At 35.0% G+C, this 22,793-nt stretch overlaps 1 protein-coding gene across 5 annotated transcripts in view; it reads right to left on the bottom strand.

Moving 5' to 3' along the window:
- MYH10 (myosin heavy chain 10) overlaps nt 1-22,793 on the bottom strand; it is a 199,968-nt gene that overhangs the window by 26,556 nt on the left and 150,619 nt on the right. For all 5 annotated transcript variants that reach the window (XM_056817527.1, XM_056817530.1, XM_056817529.1 and 2 more), the window contains 10 exons: nt 18,156-18,349; nt 17,905-18,026; nt 16,298-16,367; nt 16,053-16,213; nt 14,012-14,120; nt 13,785-13,916; nt 12,563-12,769; nt 4,607-4,744; nt 3,358-3,481; nt 83-254 (listed from right to left, as the gene is read on the bottom strand). In XM_056817527.1, coding sequence (XP_056673505.1) covers nt 83-254; nt 3,358-3,481; nt 4,607-4,744; nt 12,563-12,769; nt 13,785-13,916; nt 14,012-14,120; nt 16,053-16,213; nt 16,298-16,367; nt 17,905-18,026; nt 18,156-18,349 — 1,429 coding nt within the window. The remainder of the gene's footprint in view (nt 1-82; nt 255-3,357; nt 3,482-4,606; nt 4,745-12,562; nt 12,770-13,784; nt 13,917-14,011; nt 14,121-16,052; nt 16,214-16,297; nt 16,368-17,904; nt 18,027-18,155; nt 18,350-22,793) is intronic.

The following is a 22,793-nucleotide window of genomic DNA, read 5'->3' as shown; positions in this document are numbered from 1 at the left end:
ATGTCAGAAAATTGTTATTACAAGTAATTGGGAAAAATCCCTCATAATAAATATAATCATCATCATAATAATAATCTCATACCTGGCAAGAGCACCCTGTAGTTCTTCTTCTTTCTTGGCCAACTGAATCTTTAGTTCTTCAATCTGAGCCTGTAGCTCAGCTATTTGGTCTTGCAGATCTGTAGTTTCACCATCAAGTTTTCTTTTAGCCTTTTCCAGTTCTTGACGAGTTTTCTCTTCTTTCTTCAAACGTTCTAAGGCAAGATATAGAAGGCTCTTCAACACAATGAACATATCAAGATAACCAAGAAAAAAATCCAAGTTAGGATTTTTCAAGAATAAGCTACTATTTTATTAAGAACCCACTACTGTCTTGATTACATTTTATAAGATGTCCAGATGTTTGAAATTTATTACAATTTAAAAGAAACACATTTAATAGGAGAACAATTGTGTAAAGGAGCAATATTATGGCACCAATAATATGGATGGCATTTTCAGAGAGGGAGAGGGAGTATTAGAACATGTCTTTTGAATACAAGAGAAGTTTGGGAAATGAACTATGAGGAGAAAAAAGATTTTTTTCTTTTTTCCCTTTATCTTGAATGGTGTAAAGCAGCTGCTTGATTTACCCAAGAAATGCATTCCCAGAACATGTTCTTTCAGAAGAAAAATGCTTGCAGTGAGAATACACTGTGCAAAACATTGCAAAAGGTAGGGATTGTGCTCCAACTTCAAATTACCTTTCATTTGCATTTGTCATAAATAAACAAGAAACAGTGTTCTGAGAATAATTACTGGCTGCTTAAAAACTGTATAATTGGTGCAATATGCTTTGTGTGAAACCTCCAATTATAAGATCTATAAAAGAATGCTGTTAAGACTTTTATGAGAAATGTTAAATTCAAGGACTTTCCCCCAATATCTTTCTTCTAATTCTAGCTACGCTGATTTTATTTGTATGAAAGCCTTTTTTTATTAGACATAATCAAAATTTAAAATTTTTATCCCTTACCACCTCCACTATCTTGATAATTGTTACAGTACTTGTTCAGTCTCTAGTTGTGAGGGACATGTTTTTTTTCCTGCTGTAATATCCTTGTTATCTTGCCTAACTTTACAGTCACACCTAACTTTCTTTCCATTATCATACTTCCAACCTTTTCTTCAATTCCTTCTAAATCTCCTCTCCCAAAAATCTATCTCTTCTCTTAATTATTCCAGAAGCCCCCAAAACTCCTTTAGCTAAAGTTTTTACAAAAGCCAGAAGCTGGGAATGAATAGATTGTGGGGAGATCAGAATCAAGGATACCATTTAGGAAAATATTAAATGACGAAGGCGATATGAAGAAGCAGGCCTGAATTAAGAACAGTAGCTTTGGGAATGAAGAGAAAATGATAGGTATGACAAAGGTTGCTGAGGTAGAACCATAGGACTAGGTAACTGATTGGCAATAGCTAGGCAATTGAAGAGGCCAGGATAATTCAAAATTTATGAATCTAAATGAGTTAGAAGATCCTGACCAGATATTGGAAAGCTTGGAGGAATGATGACTTTGACAAGGAAAATGAGTTCCATTTTAGCAAAAATGATAATAATAATTGACAAAATGCTTTATAATAAGTTTCTTCATGTGAACCTCATATCTATAGGTACTACTACACTATTAACTCCACTTTACAGAGGAAAAATCTGAGAAAAATGTAAGAAGTTTGATCATTTGCCCATAGCTAGTGTTAGAAATGAGAACTGAAGCTAGGTTGTACGTGCTGAGTTTAAGATATGAATTAGGAACAGATGGAGATGTGCTGCAGCCTGTTGGCAATGCCAGAGATATTGGTGATGGCCAGATGATATTTGAACTGGTGGAAACTGTTGAGATCAACAAGGAAAAGAACAGTAAGAAAAAAGAGCCCTGGGATACATACAGATACATGTGCATAAGGAGAGGAATCTAGCAAAGCCACAAAGACTGAGAAGTAGGAAAAGGACCAGAATCCAAGGGAGGAGAACACATCAGGAAGAAAAGTGTTTAGCAATGTCAAAAACTACCACGAGGGCAAGGAAATCAGTTTTTTGCCCACCATGTGACTGTAAAGATGAGGTCTGCTTTAGAATAATTGTTATTTGACTACTACTTTTTCCTACTTCATCAATGATGCCCTATAACCATTAGATAATTTTCAAAAAGATTTTTTAGAGATGGAAAATAGAACTATAGGCTGCAAGTTATTATTTTTGGCCTCCCCACCTTTCCCAATTTGCTCTTCTCTCCCCCTTCAAACTATCTTGAACAATGATCCTTTGTTCTCCTCAAGGATGCCTATTCTTTTCTAGGTCTAGCCCAGATGCTTCTCCTATCTTTGTCCCCCACATTGCTATTTTGACATGATGGCTCTCTGTTTATAGGAATCTTGATAGTTTTTAAAAAATTTTCACTTTTTGATGTTCTAGTTTCTTCCTCAAATTCTGTCAGAATGAATTTGCTTAATCTGATACCTCTACAAAACTTGAGTATCTCATTGCTTTCTGAGGAGATACTGCTCATAATCATATATTATCTTTATTTCCTAAGATTTTTTTTAACCAATGAGTTAATATTCAAAAAGTTCACATATTTCCTGGCTGAGGCAAGGATCTATGTTGATCCCTACATTTCTTCCCCCATTTCTCATTTTTTGTTGGCTCAAATACACACTGTATCTTCCATTTATTCTTTCTTCAAATTTGGTATTGATCTTTATCTTTGCCCTAACAAGTTGATTAATTGTAAACAGATAGCTGACTCAAAAATTACTTTCAAATGGGAAACCACTCATTCTTGGCTGTTAAGATACTCAGTTTCATCTTAAAGTTGTTATTTGAAGCTTATGTTCAGTTTCTACCAGCATTTTTTCTGAAGAATCTATTTGAGACATAATGACAGGAAGTATTTCTGGTCTTATTATGAAGTTTTAGTCTTATTCTCTCTATCTTGTCATATTTTGTAACTTATTTTTGGTTATCTTTCCCATTTTCCCCAACATTCATTAAAACTAACACTAATTCTACAATTAGAATACGTGTCAAATTTTTAAAATTTTAATTATCCAAAAATTGGTTTTTACCTGTTCCAAAAGCAGACTTAACTCATTAAGAATCAAGATTTTTTGGGTTTTAGATTGGAATTTTCTGATTGGTTTAGGGAACTCCTGATGAGAGAAAAGTCTTCTAAAAATGCTGAACAACCCATATTCTGCAACTTGGAGTCTTAGAAAATTGTCTGGGCATTCCCTACATAATCAAGTATCAAATAAAAGTTATCAAAAAATCTGAGTGAGCTTCCAATAAATAGACTCTAAAACATTAATGGTTACCTTCCAAATCTGTGATCATCACCTCCTGCTTATTCCTTAGTTTGGCCAAATTTTTGGATTTCTCTTCTTCTTCAGCCAGCTGAGAAGAACATTCGGCAATACGATCTTCCATCAATTTCTTTTCCTATTGGGCAATAATTGACTGCTTTATAAAATAAATTTAAAAGTAGTAAATCAGGCTTTTAAAAGTGGATACTTAATAGGGTTTTTGTAAGGATCTTATAAAATAATATATTTAAAGCATTTTGTAAACCTTTAAGCACTATATAATACTTCTTGCATTATCGTCAACACCTCCTCACCCTGCCAAACCTTGCCTTCTTTCTGTTTTACTATCAATTTTAGGACAGAAAAGCAGCAAAGACAAGGCAATTGGGGTTAAATGACTTGCCCAGGGTCATACAGCTATGAGGTGTCTGAGATCAGAACTAAACCCTTTTCCCCAGGCCTGGCACAATTATCCACTGTGTTACCTAGGTGCTGTGGAAGAGAGAAATTGGGAAGCATGCAAAAATATTATTAATATTAATGGTTCCTAATAGGCCTCATTTTAACAGGCCTATATTTGATGGCTCTGAATTTAGAAAAACAAGACGACAAAAAAAAAATTGGAATAATTAGACAATGAACAGGCCTGATTTAATAACTGGCATTAATAATTAGTACAATGAGGGAGAGATCTAACAAGTACTAACCCACAGACTTAACCCATCATTCCTGAATAAGGCTAAAAAGATTTCCAACAAATGTTCAGCAAATGCAGCTTTGTTTATATTAGCCAATGGTGCCATTTTGTTTGTTTTCATTTTTCCAGTGGAGACAATCTCAATCCATAATTCCAAATACAAAAGACAAAAAAAAAGTGGTACCAAGCTACTTTACTAAGCATTGGCATTACTGATACCATAAAATAGGGATAAACTGGAGCAAAAACTTTGAGTTCAAAAATTTTTTATAATATTCATTTTACATTAAGATGATTAAAACAATTTAATCTGAAATAGTGCATGAATTTAGTTAAAATTATTCATTTTGTAACATAAAAGTAGGTAGAACAAAGAAAAAAGTCATTTCAATTCAATCCATATAGTAATTGAGTAAACAATGCAAAAAGTACTATACTAGGCTCTAGGGATACAAAGAGAAAAATGAATCACAATCCCTGAAGGGATAATGCATAAACTGAGTACTAAATAAAATTTCATGAATTTTATAGTTAAAGGACATTCAAAAATATATTTTATGATACCTTGATGAATTTGGAATTTTGGTCCTCTAAAAGTAGGATTTCCTCTTCCATTTTCTTGATTTTGGCTTCTGCCGTAACTTTTTCCAACTGTAATTTCTGTCGAGCTCCTTCTTCCTCATCGAGCTGCTCTTCTAGGTCCTTCAGAGAAGAAGCATGTTTAATATATATTTTGCTTGCTTTTCCTAGTACAATCTTAAAAAATAACAGCGTCATAGAATTATATTAAAAATGAGTAGTTATTTAAAGTCCAAATTGCAGTATGCATAGAAAAAACACATACAATTATCTAGTTAATGTTGGATTACCAAGTTAGCATTTTCTCTATTTTGAAAATTTTCTTGAACATATCCAATTTCCTTAAATGTTTTAAATGATGTCTCAAATTCTGATACCAGGCTAAAAATGAATAAAAAATAAGTTCATAAAAGAACTGGATATCGCTCACCTATATTTGAAAACCAATGTAAAAGTCCTTTTATCATCCCTATTGTGTTTCAAATCATTAAACAAAATATTTAATTATTATAAGTTGCATTTATAAATCAATGGCTCTTAATGGTACAAATAGTTTTCCTTCTCTTGCTTATAAATGTGTTATAGTACTCTTACCTCAATAAAGTGTTTAAAACGCCTTGCTTCAATAGCAATCTATATGTAATTTATAATCTGTTGCCTAAGGCTCAGATAGGTGAAGTGACTTTTCCAATGTCACAAAGCTAGTAAGTTAGAGGTGGGATTTTGAACCAAGTCTTTCTGACTCCAAGTCCAGCTCTCTATCCACTATTCTATCCTGCTTCCCAGTATTTTATAGGAAAAGAAGTCCTCACTCATCAGATTCAGGAAACAAATAGCTAGCATGACAGTTTAATTTTCAGGATCAAAGCTTAAAATATAGGTGCATGGTATACATGTAGCAAGGACTAGTAAGAATGTGTTCCCCTGGAGTCTTACAAATATAATCCAAATGGCTCTAAACTTAAAAGGGTAAGGATGAGAAGAGGTGGGGAAGGGAAAATCACCTACATAATATATATAATATTCACTAAGGTAGATACTAAGAAAAGTTTATAATGAAAAATAGCCATAGAGACACAATTGCATTAGAAATAAAAATCCAAAGGAATCAGCAAAAAATGCAATGATCTGAAATGTATATATGCAAATGCATAGAGTATAGGTAACAAATATGGTGAATAAAGGCTCTTAATGCAAGAAGGCAAACTTGATCTCTCAAGGTTCCTCCAAGACTTGGTGGGATAGGGTCAATAACTAGAATATGCCCCTCTAGAAGGTTATAACATATCCAAAAGAAATGGAAGAGAGAATAACAAAATTGTGGATAAGAGGCTATACCCATGTAAGGAGATACAGGAACCAAACAAGGGAAACATGGAAGAGAGAAATGGAAAAATGAGCAGAAATGGTATTTGCATTAGATTACATTACAGATCCCTTGGGAAAGCAGAACTAGATGAAGGTGGATCATCACTATGACATAAGATCCAAAATAATAAGCATTTATTAAGTTCTGGACTTATATGATCTAATGTAAAGTGAAGTGAAGAGAACCAAGAAAGCAATACACATAACTACAAATATGTAAAAGGAATAACAAAATGAAACTGAATGCTGGAATAACCTAGTTGTTTGCATGTTGTTTCTCCTGATGGAATGTAAGTTTCTTAAGATAAGAGACTGTGGCTGCCTTTGTTTGTATGCCTAACACATAGAAGATTAGGCAAATTAGTTCTTAATAAATTTTTTTTCTGATGGATTGGTAGATATGTTAGTTCAGGGATTCTTAACCTAGCACCAGTGAATTTATTTTGCATTTCAATATAAATTATTTCCTTTGTAATACTATATATTTTATTTTATGCATTAAAAACTTTTATTCTGAGAAGGGGTGCATGAGAAGACTTTATACCACATTGTCAATGGGGTCGATTACACACACAAAAAAGTTGAGTTGATTTTGGTCAATTATCTTTTAAAAAGTAGATTAGGATTTAAAAAGTAGATTTGGCAAATACTGTAAGCCTGGCCCAGAAGCACGAGACAGTAATGATGAAGGACTTCAATAATCTGGACATCTACTGGAGTTGACTCTCTGAAGAAAAAACTCAATAGTTCCTTGACTTGTCTTAATGATAATTTCATGCTTCCCAAATTGAAAGAACAGAAGAAACTTTTACCCTACACTGATTCTTAACAGAAAGGCATGAATTGCTAGTAGAGGGAAGTTAACAAATTCACTTTAGAATTTATATTGTGGTAAATCAAAGTCCTCCTGTGTTGTCTCAGATGTCAGAGACATTGTGAGAGTACATTTTAAAGGGTTCAGATAGACAAAAACCATTTAGAATTCAATAGGGGAAGTTGATTTGGGAGGGATGGAAAATTCTTAAAAACAAAATTCTATTGCCTGTCAGCTACAGGAGGGGTTTGGTGGGAGGGGAGGGAAAGAGCATGAATCTTGTAACCGTGGAAAAATATTCTAAATTAATTGATTAAATAAAATTTAAAAAAAAAGAAGGAAAAAAAACCCACACAAAATTCTGACAACCAAAGGGGAAAGCATATAGTTGGAATAATGTGGTTATATAGGGAACTTGACAAACTTTAGACAATGGATAAATTTTGAATCCTACTGAGTATGTCAAAGAAAAATGATGAGAGAAAAGGAGAATAAAAAATAAGGATGCTGTTTCATGTGCATGAAATAATAATGACAGATAAAGGGGAAAAAGGGAGAGTGAGGAGATACACAATATTTACTTCCTTTTGTTTTATTTGTCAAGAAGAAAGAACTTAGGATTGCAATGATCTGAGGGGATAAAAAAGCTACAGGGAGCTGATGCCCAAGAAAGGTAGGGATATAACAAGACTCTCCAAATTCTAAGAGACTTCAAGCCATTAGTACTCTGGGATGAAAGAATACAAGGGTAGTGAAAGAATCATAGGCTAAGATTGCCGAGCTATTGCAATCTTTGAAAGATCTTGAAGAATAGAAGAGGTACTATAGGACTAGAAAAGGGTAAATATTTTCCAAATATTTAAAAAAGGAAGAACAGTCTAGAAACTATAGACTAGGGAACCTGACTTCAATTTCTGAAAGAATTCTGGAATTAATAAACATCTAGAAAAGAAAGCTGTCAGTACAAAAGAAGTAGCACACTTTCATTAATAACAGGTGATGCCAGTCAATTTCCTTTTCTACAGGTTTTTAAGGCTAACATTAGTAAAATTGTATTGTTTTAATAAAGTACTGAACAAAGTATCTCATGATATTTTTTTAGCCAAGATGAAAAGATGAGAACTAAGTGATAACAGTTACAGACTAGGCTAAAAGAGAAATAGTTCAATGTCAGTTTTGAGGAAGGCCTTCAGGGATCTTTGCATTGGTTAACATTTTTATCAATGACCTAGATAAGGGCAAAGATGGAGTGCTCATTAAATTTGCAGATTGTAACAAAAAAAAATCTCTGAGGGATACTGAATGACAACAAGATGGAAAATGCCTTCAAGAGACTAGAATGATAAGCCTATGGAAAATGAATACTGAATTGGAATATTTTCTGAGAAATAATTTTCTCTTTAACCCCCACACCCTTGAAAAAGTTTTATTTTAAAGCTCAAAAATGTGTTGCCTGGCTATGAAACTGGCTTGGTCCTCCCTTTTATCTATATCTTTTACAGGTAGGGTAGAGACCTGCTCCCTATTTATCTATGAACAAAAACTTGATGAGGTAATGAAACTGGCTAAGCCATGTTGGGAAGCATGTGCTCTGCAGTCATTCTGGCATGGCAGGGAGGAAGAGGGTCATTCGGCATTTTGAAGACCCGCTTCTTCTGGTGACTGAGATCTGAATTCATTTCCTGTGTGACTGTTCTCCAGTCAGAGCTGTCCTGGGGAAGAACTAAGTGATGACATCAGAAGAGATACTAACTTGCAGGACCATTAGGTGATCTTTTTGTTGTTGTTGTTGGGGGAGGGATTATCAAGCTCTCCTGCCTAGCTGCCTACACTTATATCCTCATAATTTTAGAAATATTCTAGGACTTTGGAGGGGATCCATTGGCTAACTAGAAATCTTGAGCCTGAAGTAATAAATTAAAATTTAAAATAAAAATACAGTTTTGAGAGAATTTCAATGTTACAGGCCAAATCTACTAATATCAAATTTAATTTAACTTACTGGAAATAAAAAATACAGTGATAGAAACATGGCTAGACAACAGTTTGTCTGAAAAAGATTTGGAAAGTTTAACATGAGCTTTACAAGTATTAATAGTGTGATGTGCAACCAAAATCACTAATGCAATCTTATTTACATTATGACATGTACACATCCTCTCTCTCTCTCTCTCTCTCTCTCTCTCTCTCTCTCTCTCTCTCTCTCTCTCTCTCTCTCTCTCTCTCTCTCTCTCTCAGAGAAAGGTAAGACAATAGATCTAGCTGCGAAGAATCTCAGAGAACATTTATTTCCAATCTCCTTATTTTGTAGATAGGAAAACTGAGGCCCAGGAAGGCTTAAGGGACCTGCCCAAAGTCCCAGAGGTAATGCCAGAGAGGTTAAAGATCATGCCATATGTGGCTTTGCTGAAGGAACTGGGGATGTTTAATGGTGGAGAAGAAAATACGAAGGGAGAACATGAAAACTGGATTTGAAGGGCTGTCCTACAGAAGAAATATTCAACTTGTTCTATTTGTTCTGAGAGTTAACTCTAGGAACAACAGGTAAAAAGTTTCAAAGAGGTCGATTAAGGCCTTAATATTATAAGAAACTTCATAACAATTAAAGCTAATGAAAAATGGAATGGGCTACCACTGGAAAAAGTTTGATTTTTTTCCCCTCACTAGATGGATTCAAATAATGGCTATGTTGGCCACTTGTTATGGCAAGAATCGACAATTATTTGCTCACCAGGGAGTGATTTGAATTCAACTCCTGGCATTGTGCTAAGTACAAAGCATTTAAAAAAATATTCCAATTCAGAAAAACATTTATTAAAAGTGTTCATGAAGTCAAGGAATTTTGAGAATATCTACTACTATAAGGGTCTGACCTTTCATACTGAGGACAATTTAAGGTTGAAAGTTGCTCAAAGAAAAAGAATTAAATCAACTTGTAAATAATATTAAAAGTACTGCCTCTTTCATGGATGAACTGTATGATAAATGAAAGGATGAAGATAAGAACTTTAATAAAAACAACTAAAAAATGTGTGTAATCAATCATAAGAGTGATCAGATAGGATCTAAGGGTCAGAGAGAAAATAGACTGTGACAAATATAAAGAGTTAAATCACCTTGTAGAGGATATAGGGAAATGCTTTATTTATAAGTAAACAATATGATGGTTTAAAAGGTCAGAGATTGTATTTAATAAAAACTGGGAAAATAGGAGCATGAAGAAGCAAATTTTTAAGGCTACAGAATGCAAGGGATGGTTATTCTAGGAAATGATTAATGGCCAGAGCTGTAGAACACCGTGGTCATAGCTTATTTGCAAATAATTTTTAAGATTCAAGAAGGTAGGGGGAAGTTGGGTAGTTCAGTCGATTGAGAGCCAAGCCTAGACAGAGACAGGAGGTCCTAGGTTCAAATCTAGCCTCAGACATTTCCCAGCTGTGTGACCCTGGGCAAGTCCCTTGACCCCCACTGCCTAGCCCTTACCACTCTTCTGCCTTGGAATCAATACACAGTATTGACTCCAAGATGGAAGGTAAGGGTTTATTTAAAAAAAAAAGAAAGAAGGTAAAACGCAAATGGTTTAATGAATATAGGACGATTAGAGGAAACCACTTGAGTTGTTACTTCATAAGTGTAAGGTGAGTCACTGAGTAAACAATTTTAATTTAAGCCACTGAAAGAATTTAGGTTGAGGCTGAGGTTATGGTGAAGAGATTGAAAAGCTTGGCAGAAGGGAAGACTCAGCAGGGTATCTAAAATGCAGCTTTGTCCAAGGTATTTGAAGAAAACAGCAGCTGACAGGGAAGTTTTGGCTGCTAATTCATGATTAAATGAATTAAAATTAAAGTTCACTGGAAGACAGTTTCAGCTTTAGCCTTCAGCTGTTTCCTTTCAGCAACACCAGAGAGATAAAAAAATCTCAGAATTGCCTGTAGCTCTTTGCTATTTCCTTTGGTTTAGGAGGAAAACAGAAAGGAGGAGGTTTTGCAGCTGCTTTGCTTATAAGGGATACTGGGATCTAATTGGATGGAATACTTACCATGCTAACCTATAGAGCTATGAGGACAGTTAACAGACAAATGGTTAATGGCATCAAAGACTGAGGTCCAATTATAAGTTACCAAGAATAAGTACCTAGGTTTCCCTTCTTCCTGTGTACTTCCTGGCTAGGTTTTACTAAGTGTAAGTTCACTTTCCTCCATGGATATTGAGAGTATTGTTGGAAGAATAAATTTAAATCCAGGTTTAAATGTGGATTCATTATTATTGCATTTGCTTTAACTATGAGTATTTGTTATTTTTTTCTTTATTGGCAATAAATGATTATGTTTAAGATCTAAATCTAAAAGTATTAAGATTGAAAGTAGTCAGTTAATATAGATGGAAGCATACCATTTTAGGCTTAGGAGCAAAAATGATTAGCATTTAGGGGGAGTCTATTCCCCACAACAAAAATATTTGTAGGGCCTGAAGGGAAGCAGGATGTAGCTTCATGATGTTGAACCTTTCTAGGTAACAATGACCTGTTCAGTGTGATGACAGGCTAGTGAAAGTGACTGAAAGGCATCCACATGCTCAAATGATATGTATAAGGCATTATAACAATGGGTGGAGCAGTTCATCCAATGACATATTCCATTACAATTTAGGGTTTTCAAGGGCAAGAACAGTATCTTATAATGAGATAAACACGAGGCATCAGGGTAATAATATAAAAAGAGTGCTAGACTTGGAATCAGGAGAGGCCTGGGTTTGGAATCCTGACTCTGATACTTACTAGGTATTTGACCTTGGGCAAATCACTTAACTTCTGAGCCTCAGTTTCCTCATCTGTAAAACAGAGATAAAAAATACCTGTAGTACCTACCTAATGAGGTTGTTGTGAGGATCAAGAGATAAAATTTTGTAACTGTTCTGCAAAACTTAAAGTACTATATTAAAAACCTGCAATTGTTTTAAATATTTACCTTTGTACTCTAATGCTCCACATGTAGCAACAAGGGCTTAATAAATTTTTGTTGAATGAAGATTAAATTAGATGTCGAAAATGACCTCAGAAAAAGAGTCACATCTGTTATACGATGTCTCAAGACGAGTCAGAACTGTCACCTAAGTGAGTGTGACCTTGCTTCTACTTCAAGCTGGCAGGCAGCCCAAGACTCCACCTGGGGGGTACCTAGTGGCCAAAGGAATGGGCACTCAGTAGGACCCTACTTCTACCTCCTTTTCTCACAACAAACACCCCAATATTCCTGCCAATACCCCCTTTACTTTTTCTCTTCCTAGCTAGGCATTTCAACTTGAAATCAAACCCAGTCAGAGGAAACCCAGAATCCCTTTCCCTTTGTGATCTGTAGAGCAACTGCCCAATACCCAACAGTGGTGGCCACTCCTGTAAAGCTCTGGGACCTCTAGGCCTGTCTATTTTGCTTAGCAGCTAAATTCTCCTACATGTGTTTTATTCATTGATTAGGCTGTGAGCTCCTAGAGAGCAGGGGACTATTTTCTTTTTCCATCTGTATCCTCAGTGCTTAGCACAAAGCTTGGCACAAAGAGTGTTTGCTTTTTATTCATTCATTCATTTATGATTTACTAAGTGATCTTGCTTTGGTAAAATATGCCTTAAGAATGCAAATACAGATTTCTTGGCTGTTATTGTAAAGAAGAGAAGAAATAACTGGAAGGCCTTCAAATTCCTTTCACAGAGATCATGATCTCTTTTGCGCCTTGCAACCCTTCAAAGAAACATTTGCAGATACCTGAATGTGTCCTTGCATTTTTTTCTTTTCATTTTGGAGCACTTGGTTTCGTTCTTCCTCTTCTTCAACCCTTGACTCCAGGTCATGAAGAATTTCTTCTAGTTCCTGTTTTTTTGCAGCAAGACGAGCTCGCATCTCCTCAGCTTCAGCAAAGAGCTCTGTTTCTGCTTGCAACTGCTCAGCAAGAATGTTCTTCTCCTCTAAAAGCTGAACCATAGAAAAATGCCTAATGAAATGTCCACTCAAATCCACCCAAAACATTCATTAGAGGACTATAACAGTCCTGAAACTTCATGTCAAAGAAATATAGGCAGAATTTACAATCACCAGGTCTGGTTTTTAGGAATATAGTTCTTTAAGAAAGCTATCAAGGCCAAATGTTTACAGATCACCCAGAAGCCTCACTTTTACATATATGATGAATGTTACCTTGAAGAAGAGAGTTGAAAGATGCTAGAAATGTTAAGCACCAAACATTTCAAAAATGAAACCTGTTATAGTGTAATCAACAGGAAATGAGTGGTTACCAATCTGGGAGTCATATTAGAACCAATGGTCAAGTCACTAACTAGTTTGAGCAGAAGTCAAAAACAGCATTGTTGAAGCGTAAAACAATTCTTCTAGAAATAATAAAATGGAAATTTTTGTCTCCTAAAAAAACACAACTCTATGTTGTAAATAACAAGATTCTCTTTATCCTATCAACCATTTCCTGGGTCATACACACAAGTTCTTATGCTAGGTTCTACTATTTTGGATAGTGAAGACTGAAAAATGCTTTAATAGTTCCATTCCCCCTTTTTTGTTCTGCTCAAGAAAGATACACAAAAGTTGATTGGTATTAGCTTGACTACAGATTAGGCACCCATTCAATAAAGGCCTATGCTTACAGGGTTTTTTTGGTGAACAGAGATTAAAAAGAAGTAGATTTTGCCCTTTTAATGTAGGGATAAGTTCAGAAGAAAAGCCAGATAAAATGGCACAGTCTAACTGCCTTGAAATTCTGTTATAAAACACCTGGAATGAAGTAATACATTTCTTACAGATTTTAACGCCTCTGAGGGAGCTCATATAAATGTTTATTAATATAATGATATTTTAAATAAGCATAGGAAAAAATCATTTAATAGCCAATGATTTTTTACCTTGAGTTTCCTAATAACACCAGGTTAACTCATTAATTAATAGCAGTAGAAGGGTTTCAAGTTGTCAATGATCATACCTGTTGATGTTTCCTTTCCATTTCTTCCAGCTCTTCTTCTACCTTTGTCTGTTTTTCCTTGACTTTCAATAGCTCTTCATCCTTGGCCTGAAGCTCTTCCTCCTGGCGGGTAACTTGTAGTAGAGGCTTCACCTGCATTAAAATAAAAAATAAGTTTAATGGTATCTTTGTTTTCTTAGTTCTATTAGTTAATTATACTGATATTCAAAAACACACAGGCAACACACCTTAGTAAAGACTCGCCACCACTGCCAATGCCGTAATTTCAGATAGGCTGCACAGTTACGCTGCAAGACTTTCAGGGCACTCAGTTGTTGCTGTTTCTTGGCAAAGGCCCTTAAAACCAAAATAAAAAGATATATACTTGTGATAATTATTGGGCAAAATGAATAGCTTTTAGAATAAACAAGCTATTCTGAAATTAATATAGCAACAAATGTGTATATAAGTAAATTCTTTTACCTAATGTGGTCAGAGAAAAGGGCATTCCAGTTAACCAAATATTTTAATTCCTTTGCAATATACATAGCCTTAGAATGGGAAATCTTGATTGCTACATACAGTCAACCTTTATCTGAGCCTGTTCTTTTGCCTAATGTAAAAATGGAGACTTGAACTCTGGACTCCAAACCCCAGAAGTCCTTGCTCTGGCTCCCAGAATGCCTTGTAACCTCACCTGGGCCGAGAGCAAGATGGGGTATTTAACCTGGTCTTAATTGCTAAATTCAACAGTCTTTTCTTGTTTTCCTTGACCTCCCTTTAGTATTGTACACTGTTGTTCTTCAAATTCTCCTCCTACTATGGTTTCTATCATCTTTATATTCTTAAAATTACCCTAGCTGTTCCTTTTTTTTCTTCTGATGACTGCTCTTCCTTCTCATATCCTATAAATATGGGCATTGGCCCATCATCTGTTCTTTTCTTCTTTAGAATCTACTCTTGTAGATACAACTTATTCCCATAACTTCCTTTTTAAATTTAGATCATCACATCCCTTCCCTCCCAGATGCTCAGATCTAGAGTTGGAAACAACTCCAGACATTATTTAGCCCAACCACTTTATTTGATGGATACTATCCACTTTACCTACATAACATCTCTCCTATCCATTCCTTTCTTTTACTCATATGGCTACTACACCCACTCTGCCTCCCACCTGGATTACTGCAAGAGCCTGCTTATTGCCTCAATACTTTCCCCATTCCAAACTACTTATCATATAGTTGAAAAGGGAATTTTCCTAAAGCAAAGGACTGATGATACCATTCCCTTATTCTTAGAACCCTTCGCAATCTGGCTCCAATATACCTTTCCAAAGTTATTATACACTCCTCACCATGACACATAGCCTAGTCAAAATGGTCTTCTTGCTGTTCCTCCCATACAACAATCAGTCTCCCATTCCATATATGCACAAATTGCCTAAAATTCTGTCTCGATAGTTTCTTTCAAAGCTCAGCTCAAATTCCATTTTATGTATGACTTTTTTTTTCAAGTTGTCATGGATTTGGTTTGTATATACTTAATTTATATGCATGTGATCTTTTCTTATAGACTAAATCACCATGAGGGCAGAAATAATTTCATTTTCACTTTTGTATCCTCTGCATATTAAGATTTTTAAAATGCATTTTGATTTTCTTATTTACTATATATTTCAGGTTTCCTGAGAACAGAGATCTTGTGTTATACTTTTAGCATGTAGCACAGGGTTGTGCATAGTACCCTCAATAAATATTTTGATCATCAATTTTGAAAGAGTTAGAACACTACGAAATACACTTACTGCTAACATCATACTGAAGATTTTAAGCATCATGAGGGCAGAGAACATGTTATACTAAAAATTAGGGAAATATAAAGATTAGTATAACATGGTCCCTGCCCTCATGATGCTTAAAATCTTCAGCATGTTAGATGATAGATGAATATAGCTATCAATGTAAGCAAGTCCCCACAATGTGCCAGGCACTGTGAGCATAAGAGAAACTAGGCAGTCTCTGCCCATAAGAATCTCATGTTCAATTAGGGAGCACACAACAAGTTGGCAAATGTATATAAGATATACACAAAATAAATGCACTGTGGTTTGTTGGTGATAGAGGTGAGGATAAAAGTAGAGACTAAGAAGAGATAATTAAGAGAGGGCCCTAGAAGAAAGTAGCACATAAGCTGACTCTTTATGGCTTGTATAATGATTTGCAAAGTTTACAGTGCAATATAAATGCCAATTATTATTGTTATTAATAACATTCCACATCAACTTACTTTCTGGCTAAGTACCCTCTACAAACAGCCTGGAAAAAGATGATGATGTCTGTAATCTTTAAATCTCGTTCTTCTTCCAAGTGGGCCAGAACTCCAGCTCTGAAGAATATCTTGCTCTGTCCAATTCTATACAAGTTAGGGTCTAATTCCAGGGCTCGGATCTAAGAGAAAAAAACTGCTTTAATTTCAGGTACTAATAACAATGTACAACACTAAGTAGCAACTTAAAGTGAAGGAAAACTTACCATTCGTTCACAAGCTTGTTTGCCATCCATAAAGCCTTTTGGAATAGCATTTGGAGTTAGAATCTCATATCTATAAGGAAAGTACAGAGCAAAGAGATCTCAAAATATATTTTTAGCATACATCTATTGGCAACTTTTCTGACTCTAAAAGGTACAACTAAAGTATGAATATTATATTTGGTACAGTTGACAAATTCCCCACTACAAATTTATAAGATGTGTATTGTGTTCTCCTCCTACCCCTGCAGTGGAATTAAGAGTTCCTTTGGATCAGAGTCTGGTGTCTTTGTATTCCCAGAGCCTAACACATAGGAAGTACTGAATAAATGCTTGTTGACTAAAAACTTGGGGAAAAAAAAAAGACCACATTTATTCTTCCTATTCTTGACTCTAAAGATAATGGCTACAACACCCCTAATATATTCCCCTAGAGCAGCGTTGTCAAAAATTCTCGAGATTGCATTCCCAAACTGCAATTTCAAGTTGCTTGTGAGCCGGGAGTGGTCACATTGGGCAGTTGAACAGAGAGGCAAGAGCATGCAAAAAAAATGTCCTCAGGTGCTGTGGAGAAAGGGAGCGGAGCAACCTCCTCTATGCCACCCCAGCACCTATGCCTCAGTTTTGCCAACATGGCCCTATACTTTAATCCTACTTGGCCTTAAAGGCCCTAAATTATCCTTTCTTTGAGTAAGACAATAAAATTAGGGAAAATGAACCCATAAAGTAGAAGTAACTTTAAAATATGACATTTATATAGATTTTTATAATATACAAAGTCCTCTTACATATTTTTTAACATGATTTAATCTATATAATACTTTCAAGGGGCATTATGGTTACCATTTCATATATAAGAAATACAAGGAAATACCAAGTCTCATGTGCCCAAGAGCGTAGCAAAAAAAGGCCTACACACATGGAGTCTAGGTATATCAAGCATGATGGAAACTGTTCAAAAAACAGTCACTACACCTTGATTTGTGGACCAAATCTGTTTCCATATGGACACAAGAGGAAGACCTGTCTTCCAGAGCTAAATGTTGCCATATTCTTATTGAGTATACTTGACTGAATCAGTTCTGTCCATTGTACTATCCCAACTTCAGAATTCTCTTTATAATAATCCCTACTCTTCTCTAGATCACTGTTCTCTTCATTTCCATTTTATGTTCTGACCCACATTTCCTCCTTACATTTAAAGGAAAGACTTAAAAATTAGAGAAAATATGAGTTTACTTTACTGATAAAGAGTTACTCCATTGAACACATATTTTAAATTAATTTTCTTCATACATATTATGTCTTGTCTCTGCCAGCCATATGTTTGGGAGCAGGGACTCTATCTCAACCACTTACATATCCTGCACATCAAATACAACAGAATTTTGAATGCCATAAACTTTCAATGAGTTTGTCCTGATTAACTAAATTATTTCTTTTTAGAAGACACGCTGATGGTTGGTGCTTGGATTCCATTATGTGTCATTCTCCAGTGCTTGGTAAAAATAGGAAGAATCTTGTTTAATTGGTGCTATCTCACTATTTCATGGAAATTGACATCAAGTTTTCAGTTAGCAACACACGTAAAGAAGTCTCAATCCTGGTACCTCTGTCTGAATTCCTGAAATACTATCCGGTTCGGGAATCCCTGTCGACAGATTCTAATCCCTTCTAGGACACCATTACAACGGAGTTGATCGAGAACTAGATGAGGATCCAGCTTTCCAGCCTAATCAAGTAAACAACAGTTTAAAAGTTGTACTTTGTAAAATAACACAAACAAAAAATTTTTTGAATTGACCACAATAAAAAAAAATTATTATTTGGAACAGAATATAATGTTTTGTTTAGTACTTACCCTCTTCTCATGATTGGGAATGATGCATCGAACAAAGTTAGGGTTTGTATTTCGAAGAGTGGCCATCAGTTTAGTGAGAGATTCTTTGTATAGTTGCCCAACAGTACGAAACATGCCCTTTTTGGTTTTATATGCTGATCCAAAAGCAGTCTCTGTCATGCCAGTGACTTGATCCAGACCCACAATTCGATCCACTAGTAAAAACAAGAAGGAAATATAAAATGAAACCAATTATAATGTTTATCAGTAAACAAAATGACAGTACAGAGAGTAAGTAATAGGGTAGCAGCACAAGCTTTGTGAAACAGATGAAAAAGGAGATGCCATCTAGGGAAGGCAGTCAGCATATTCAGACACTGTGCACAAGCAGTGGAATCATAAGCCACAAACTTCTAGGGCAGGATGGCTTAGTGCTTTGATAACTTGATACAAAATACAGACTAATTAAAAAAAAAAAAACATTACAATTATAGTCATGTGAAATCCCTCTTCACAGAGTCACTATTTTAAATAAATTATCATGCCTATATAAGCAACTATCAAAAAAATTTTTTTCCAGAGTCCCAATCCATAAATTAGACTACAAAGGAGCCAATGAAAAGGCAGAGAATCCTTAAAAAAAAAAGAAAAGAAAAGAAAAGAAAAGAAAAGAAAGAAAAATGAAAATGCCCATGAAACAGATTATCTTCCCATCTATCAGGAAGAAAAGTGATTTGGGGAATATGACATGGGAATATTTTAACTTCATAAATTTCTTCAAATTCCAAAAAATGTTAGAAAGACTTCCAAAAAATGGAAAGAACAAGAACTACACAAAAAGAAAAGAGCAGGAAAACAAAAATGAAGAAAAATGTTTTCACTTTCAATCACCTTCTTTAATGTCTGAGCTTTTCATGGGATACTAGCTAAAATTTCTGATTGTGATTTTATAATGAGAGCAATTAATAAAAGGAATAGGCCTATAGTGTTGGTTAACAGCCCACAATTCTCTATGCAATTCACTCTAATATTTACTTTTACTGTATCCCCACATCACTAGCTAAGAAGAATATGCTCTCCAGTGAATAAATATTTAAAAAGGAATTCTCTTGTGGACCAATTTTCTTGGAAACCACAAATACAGGAAAGTGGCAGTAAGACAATGAAGTTGGAAGGAAAAAAGAAATGATGTATTTTCTTATGGGTTTGGAAGGATTTCTTTTTATTATTGCTCTTATTGTTACAATTATGGATCAAAGAAGTTACTTATTAATCTTTTTATTTCTGGCATTTCCTCCAATAAGAAATGTTTAAATAAAACCTATGGAACCTATTGATTATTGTTAAGTTCTTCTTTAAGGTACTCCTTTGATCAAATTTCAATTCAATGTGTACTAGAGTCCTGCATGTTGGATTAAAATCCTTTGTTGTTTCAACTATCTGCATGATATTGTTAATGCAAATAATAGCATTTAGTAGCAGAATCCTTTTAGTTTTAACCTTGCAAGGTAATTTTAAATCATGGTACTTTTAGTGTGGATATTTTAAAAATAATCTACACTACAAAAAATACTGACACAAAAGCAAAATTATCATGTCACATTTTGGCAGAACTTTGTAACTTAAAAATACTGCTATACTGATGGACCAATCCTATGTGAAGAGAAGAGGTATGCTTACATAGATAAATCTACCTTTCAGGAGGTGGATGATCAGTAGAAGTGTTCATCCTTATAGAGATTTCAAGGGTGCCAATGGCATTGGTTAGAAGTATTCAAGATATTTAAGACTCAGTGGTTTGTGGTCCTTTCAACCAATTTTTTTGCCTGACTCTTATTTTAGACTCATGCCTCATTAAGTTACTGATTAGTAACATATTCACAGTGCAAATACTTTTTTGTCCATTTCTACAAATGGCAGTTGTTCAGTATGGTACCCTATTTTGTCTTTTCAGTAAATAACTTTTTTGAACAACTGTGTTTCATCCTGAAGATCTATTAAGTGCTTTTTCTGTTGACTTCTAAGACTCAATATATGCATATAAATATCACATAAATATCAAGGCTAAGCTTGCATCTATGAACTGAAGATACCATATGAGGCATAATAGCGAATTTCTTAAATATACACATAACATATTGTGTGTTCGCTGAAACATTTGTAACAATTTTATCAATCTGAGAATGGCTGGGGGTTGGGGAGTCAAGGGGAAAGGGGAAGGAAATGTATGCTTATATAGTACTTAGTACATGCCTAGAACTGTGCTAAGCATCTTTTACAAATATTATCTCAATAGGACATTTGATCCTTACAACTCTTAAGAAAAAAATTCTTAAGGAAGGTGCTATTTGTTGTTGAGTTATTTCAGTCTGATTCTTGCCAACTCTTTGTAATTCCATTTGAGGTTTTCTTTGGCAAAGATATTGGAGTGGTTAAACATTTCCTTCTCTAACTCATTTTACAAATGAGGAAACTGAGGCAAACAGAGTTAAGTGACTTGTCCAGAGATACACAGCTACTAAGTTTCTGAGGTCAGATTTGAACTCAGAAAGATGATTCCAGGTCTAGTACTCTATCCATTGTACTACCAGCTCTTGTGTGTGTGTTTTTTTTTTTGGGGGGGGGGAACTATCTCACTTTTTCCTTTAAGAGTTTCTTGAGGGGAGAGTTCTTTAGTAGTTTAAACTACCTTAATTAAGGCTGAAACTAATCTTCTTCTCTGCCCATCCTTTTTTTAGGCTCATGTTTCAGATTTGTATACTTTTATCACATTATTCTGGTGACCAAATGTAGGCTCTCTGTTCAAGGACTTAAATAGTATTTCTAAAATTATCATGTGGCCAGTAACAATATACTACTCTACAGATTGGTGTATAAAATGTATTGACCTTTCTCATTTTCCTGTTACAGTAATGTTGTACTGAATATGTAACTGCCTGCTATGTAAAACTAAAAAAAACCTTAATCCAGGCCAAAATATCTTGCAAGCTTAGCAGTAGAATGTTTTATAAAACAAACTGGAGTAGCATGCTGAAATGATTACGTTGTTTTGTTATCTTTTACAATACTGTGCATGTGCACACATGTGAAGAAAAATAATTTCCAGTAAACATAATTTTAAGGAATGTCTGTGGTTCCTGGGAAATGTAGTAATTTTGTATTTTATGTCACCAAAATTATATCATTCTCTGCAGGCATATAATTCAAAAGTCTTCAAGTTTTCATTTAAGTTAGATAAATCATTTTTAGCGCTAAGTTTAATTTTCAGACTTTATTTTAAACAATATAGATAGTTCCCTAGTCTTTGCATTTATAAGTATAAACATTTTAAAGGTTACTCAATTTTGTAATTTTTAAAAACGTAACAATATCCTTAAAATATTTAAAACAAACCCTTTATGTGCAACTTTTAACTGTAAATTTTCATTTTCTGAGTAAACAACTATGAAGATTAAATGCAAGATTAGACATCCAATTCTATGGACCTAAGTTTCAACAATAATTTTAAGAAATGTTACATAAACTTAAATCTTATTATATATGATTTTGTGTTAACAAAACTATGTTGATGCATCAATTTTCCTGATCAGATCATTCTACTGTAAAAACAATCAACCTCTAACATCTTTCCAGTATGCAATTTCCCTGGCTTGTCACTGGAGAACCCATAATTTCAACATTGTCAATTAGAGCTGGAAGGGACTTCAGAGGAAATCTAGTCTGTTTTCCCTTATTTCACAAAAAAGGAAACTGAGGCATGATGGGTAAGCAGTGTCAGAAATAGGGTATGAATTCGTCTGACTCCAGAGCCAATACTCTTTCCATTGTCCATTCAACATAGTTGGAGAAATTGGTCCAGACAGGATAAGTTACATACCCAAGGTTAGTTAGTAAGTAGAAGAGCTTCTTAGAGTTGTGTAGGTGTCAGGGGCTGAGTCTGGAGACAAGGTATGGCTACTGTGGATTTAGAGGTCAGTCCTGATAACATGGGACTAGTGGGAGAGAGCTTTTGAGCCTATAGCCTAAGTAGCTTATGGCTCCTTTTCTTCTGTAGTCATGCCTGCTGAAGACAGTTACCTTAAAACCTGGAAAAGGCCTCCTAAGAGAAGGAGAAAGCTCTCCAATCCTAGACAGGCCCATTGTTCCTATGAACAATTACCTTCAAAGAGTAAGCTGTGGACATTTAACCTAGAAGAGTGGGACAAACTGGAATATTTGGTTACAATACTGAAAAATTGTAAGGGGCTTTATCATTCTGGGTTTCCAATGACCAAATCAGGGATGATAAATCCTAGACGCTGGGGAAGGAAATCTCTCTTCAGCTGGGCCCTCTCTCTTTCTTGGTTCCTCCCTCAAATGTATCACTTTCAGGAAGGGCCTTGACTCTACTTCATACCATTCATGATTTATGCGTTAAGTCCTCTGATTCCAAAATAAGCATACTTTCTACTGAACTACACTTCCTTCTGGATCATTTACTTCACATTTCCTCTTCTTCTTTGACTCCCTCTCCTGAAGAAACTTCTGCCCCGAGGCACAGATTCCTGATTGGTGGCTACTTTGTAGAAACCATTATTGCAGAAAGGACCCCAGCCATGCTTCCCTCATACTTCTGACTTGCCCTTCTCCCCAAAGCCCTTCCTGCTATTAGTTTTATGT

The sequence above is a fragment of the Monodelphis domestica genome, chromosome 2 (genome assembly GCF_027887165.1).
Source record: "Monodelphis domestica isolate mMonDom1 chromosome 2, mMonDom1.pri, whole genome shotgun sequence".
Lineage (NCBI taxonomy): Eukaryota > Metazoa > Chordata > Mammalia > Didelphimorphia > Didelphidae > Monodelphis > Monodelphis domestica.
Note: the sequence above shows the minus strand (reverse complement) of the source record. Positions and strands in the feature narration are given on the sequence as shown.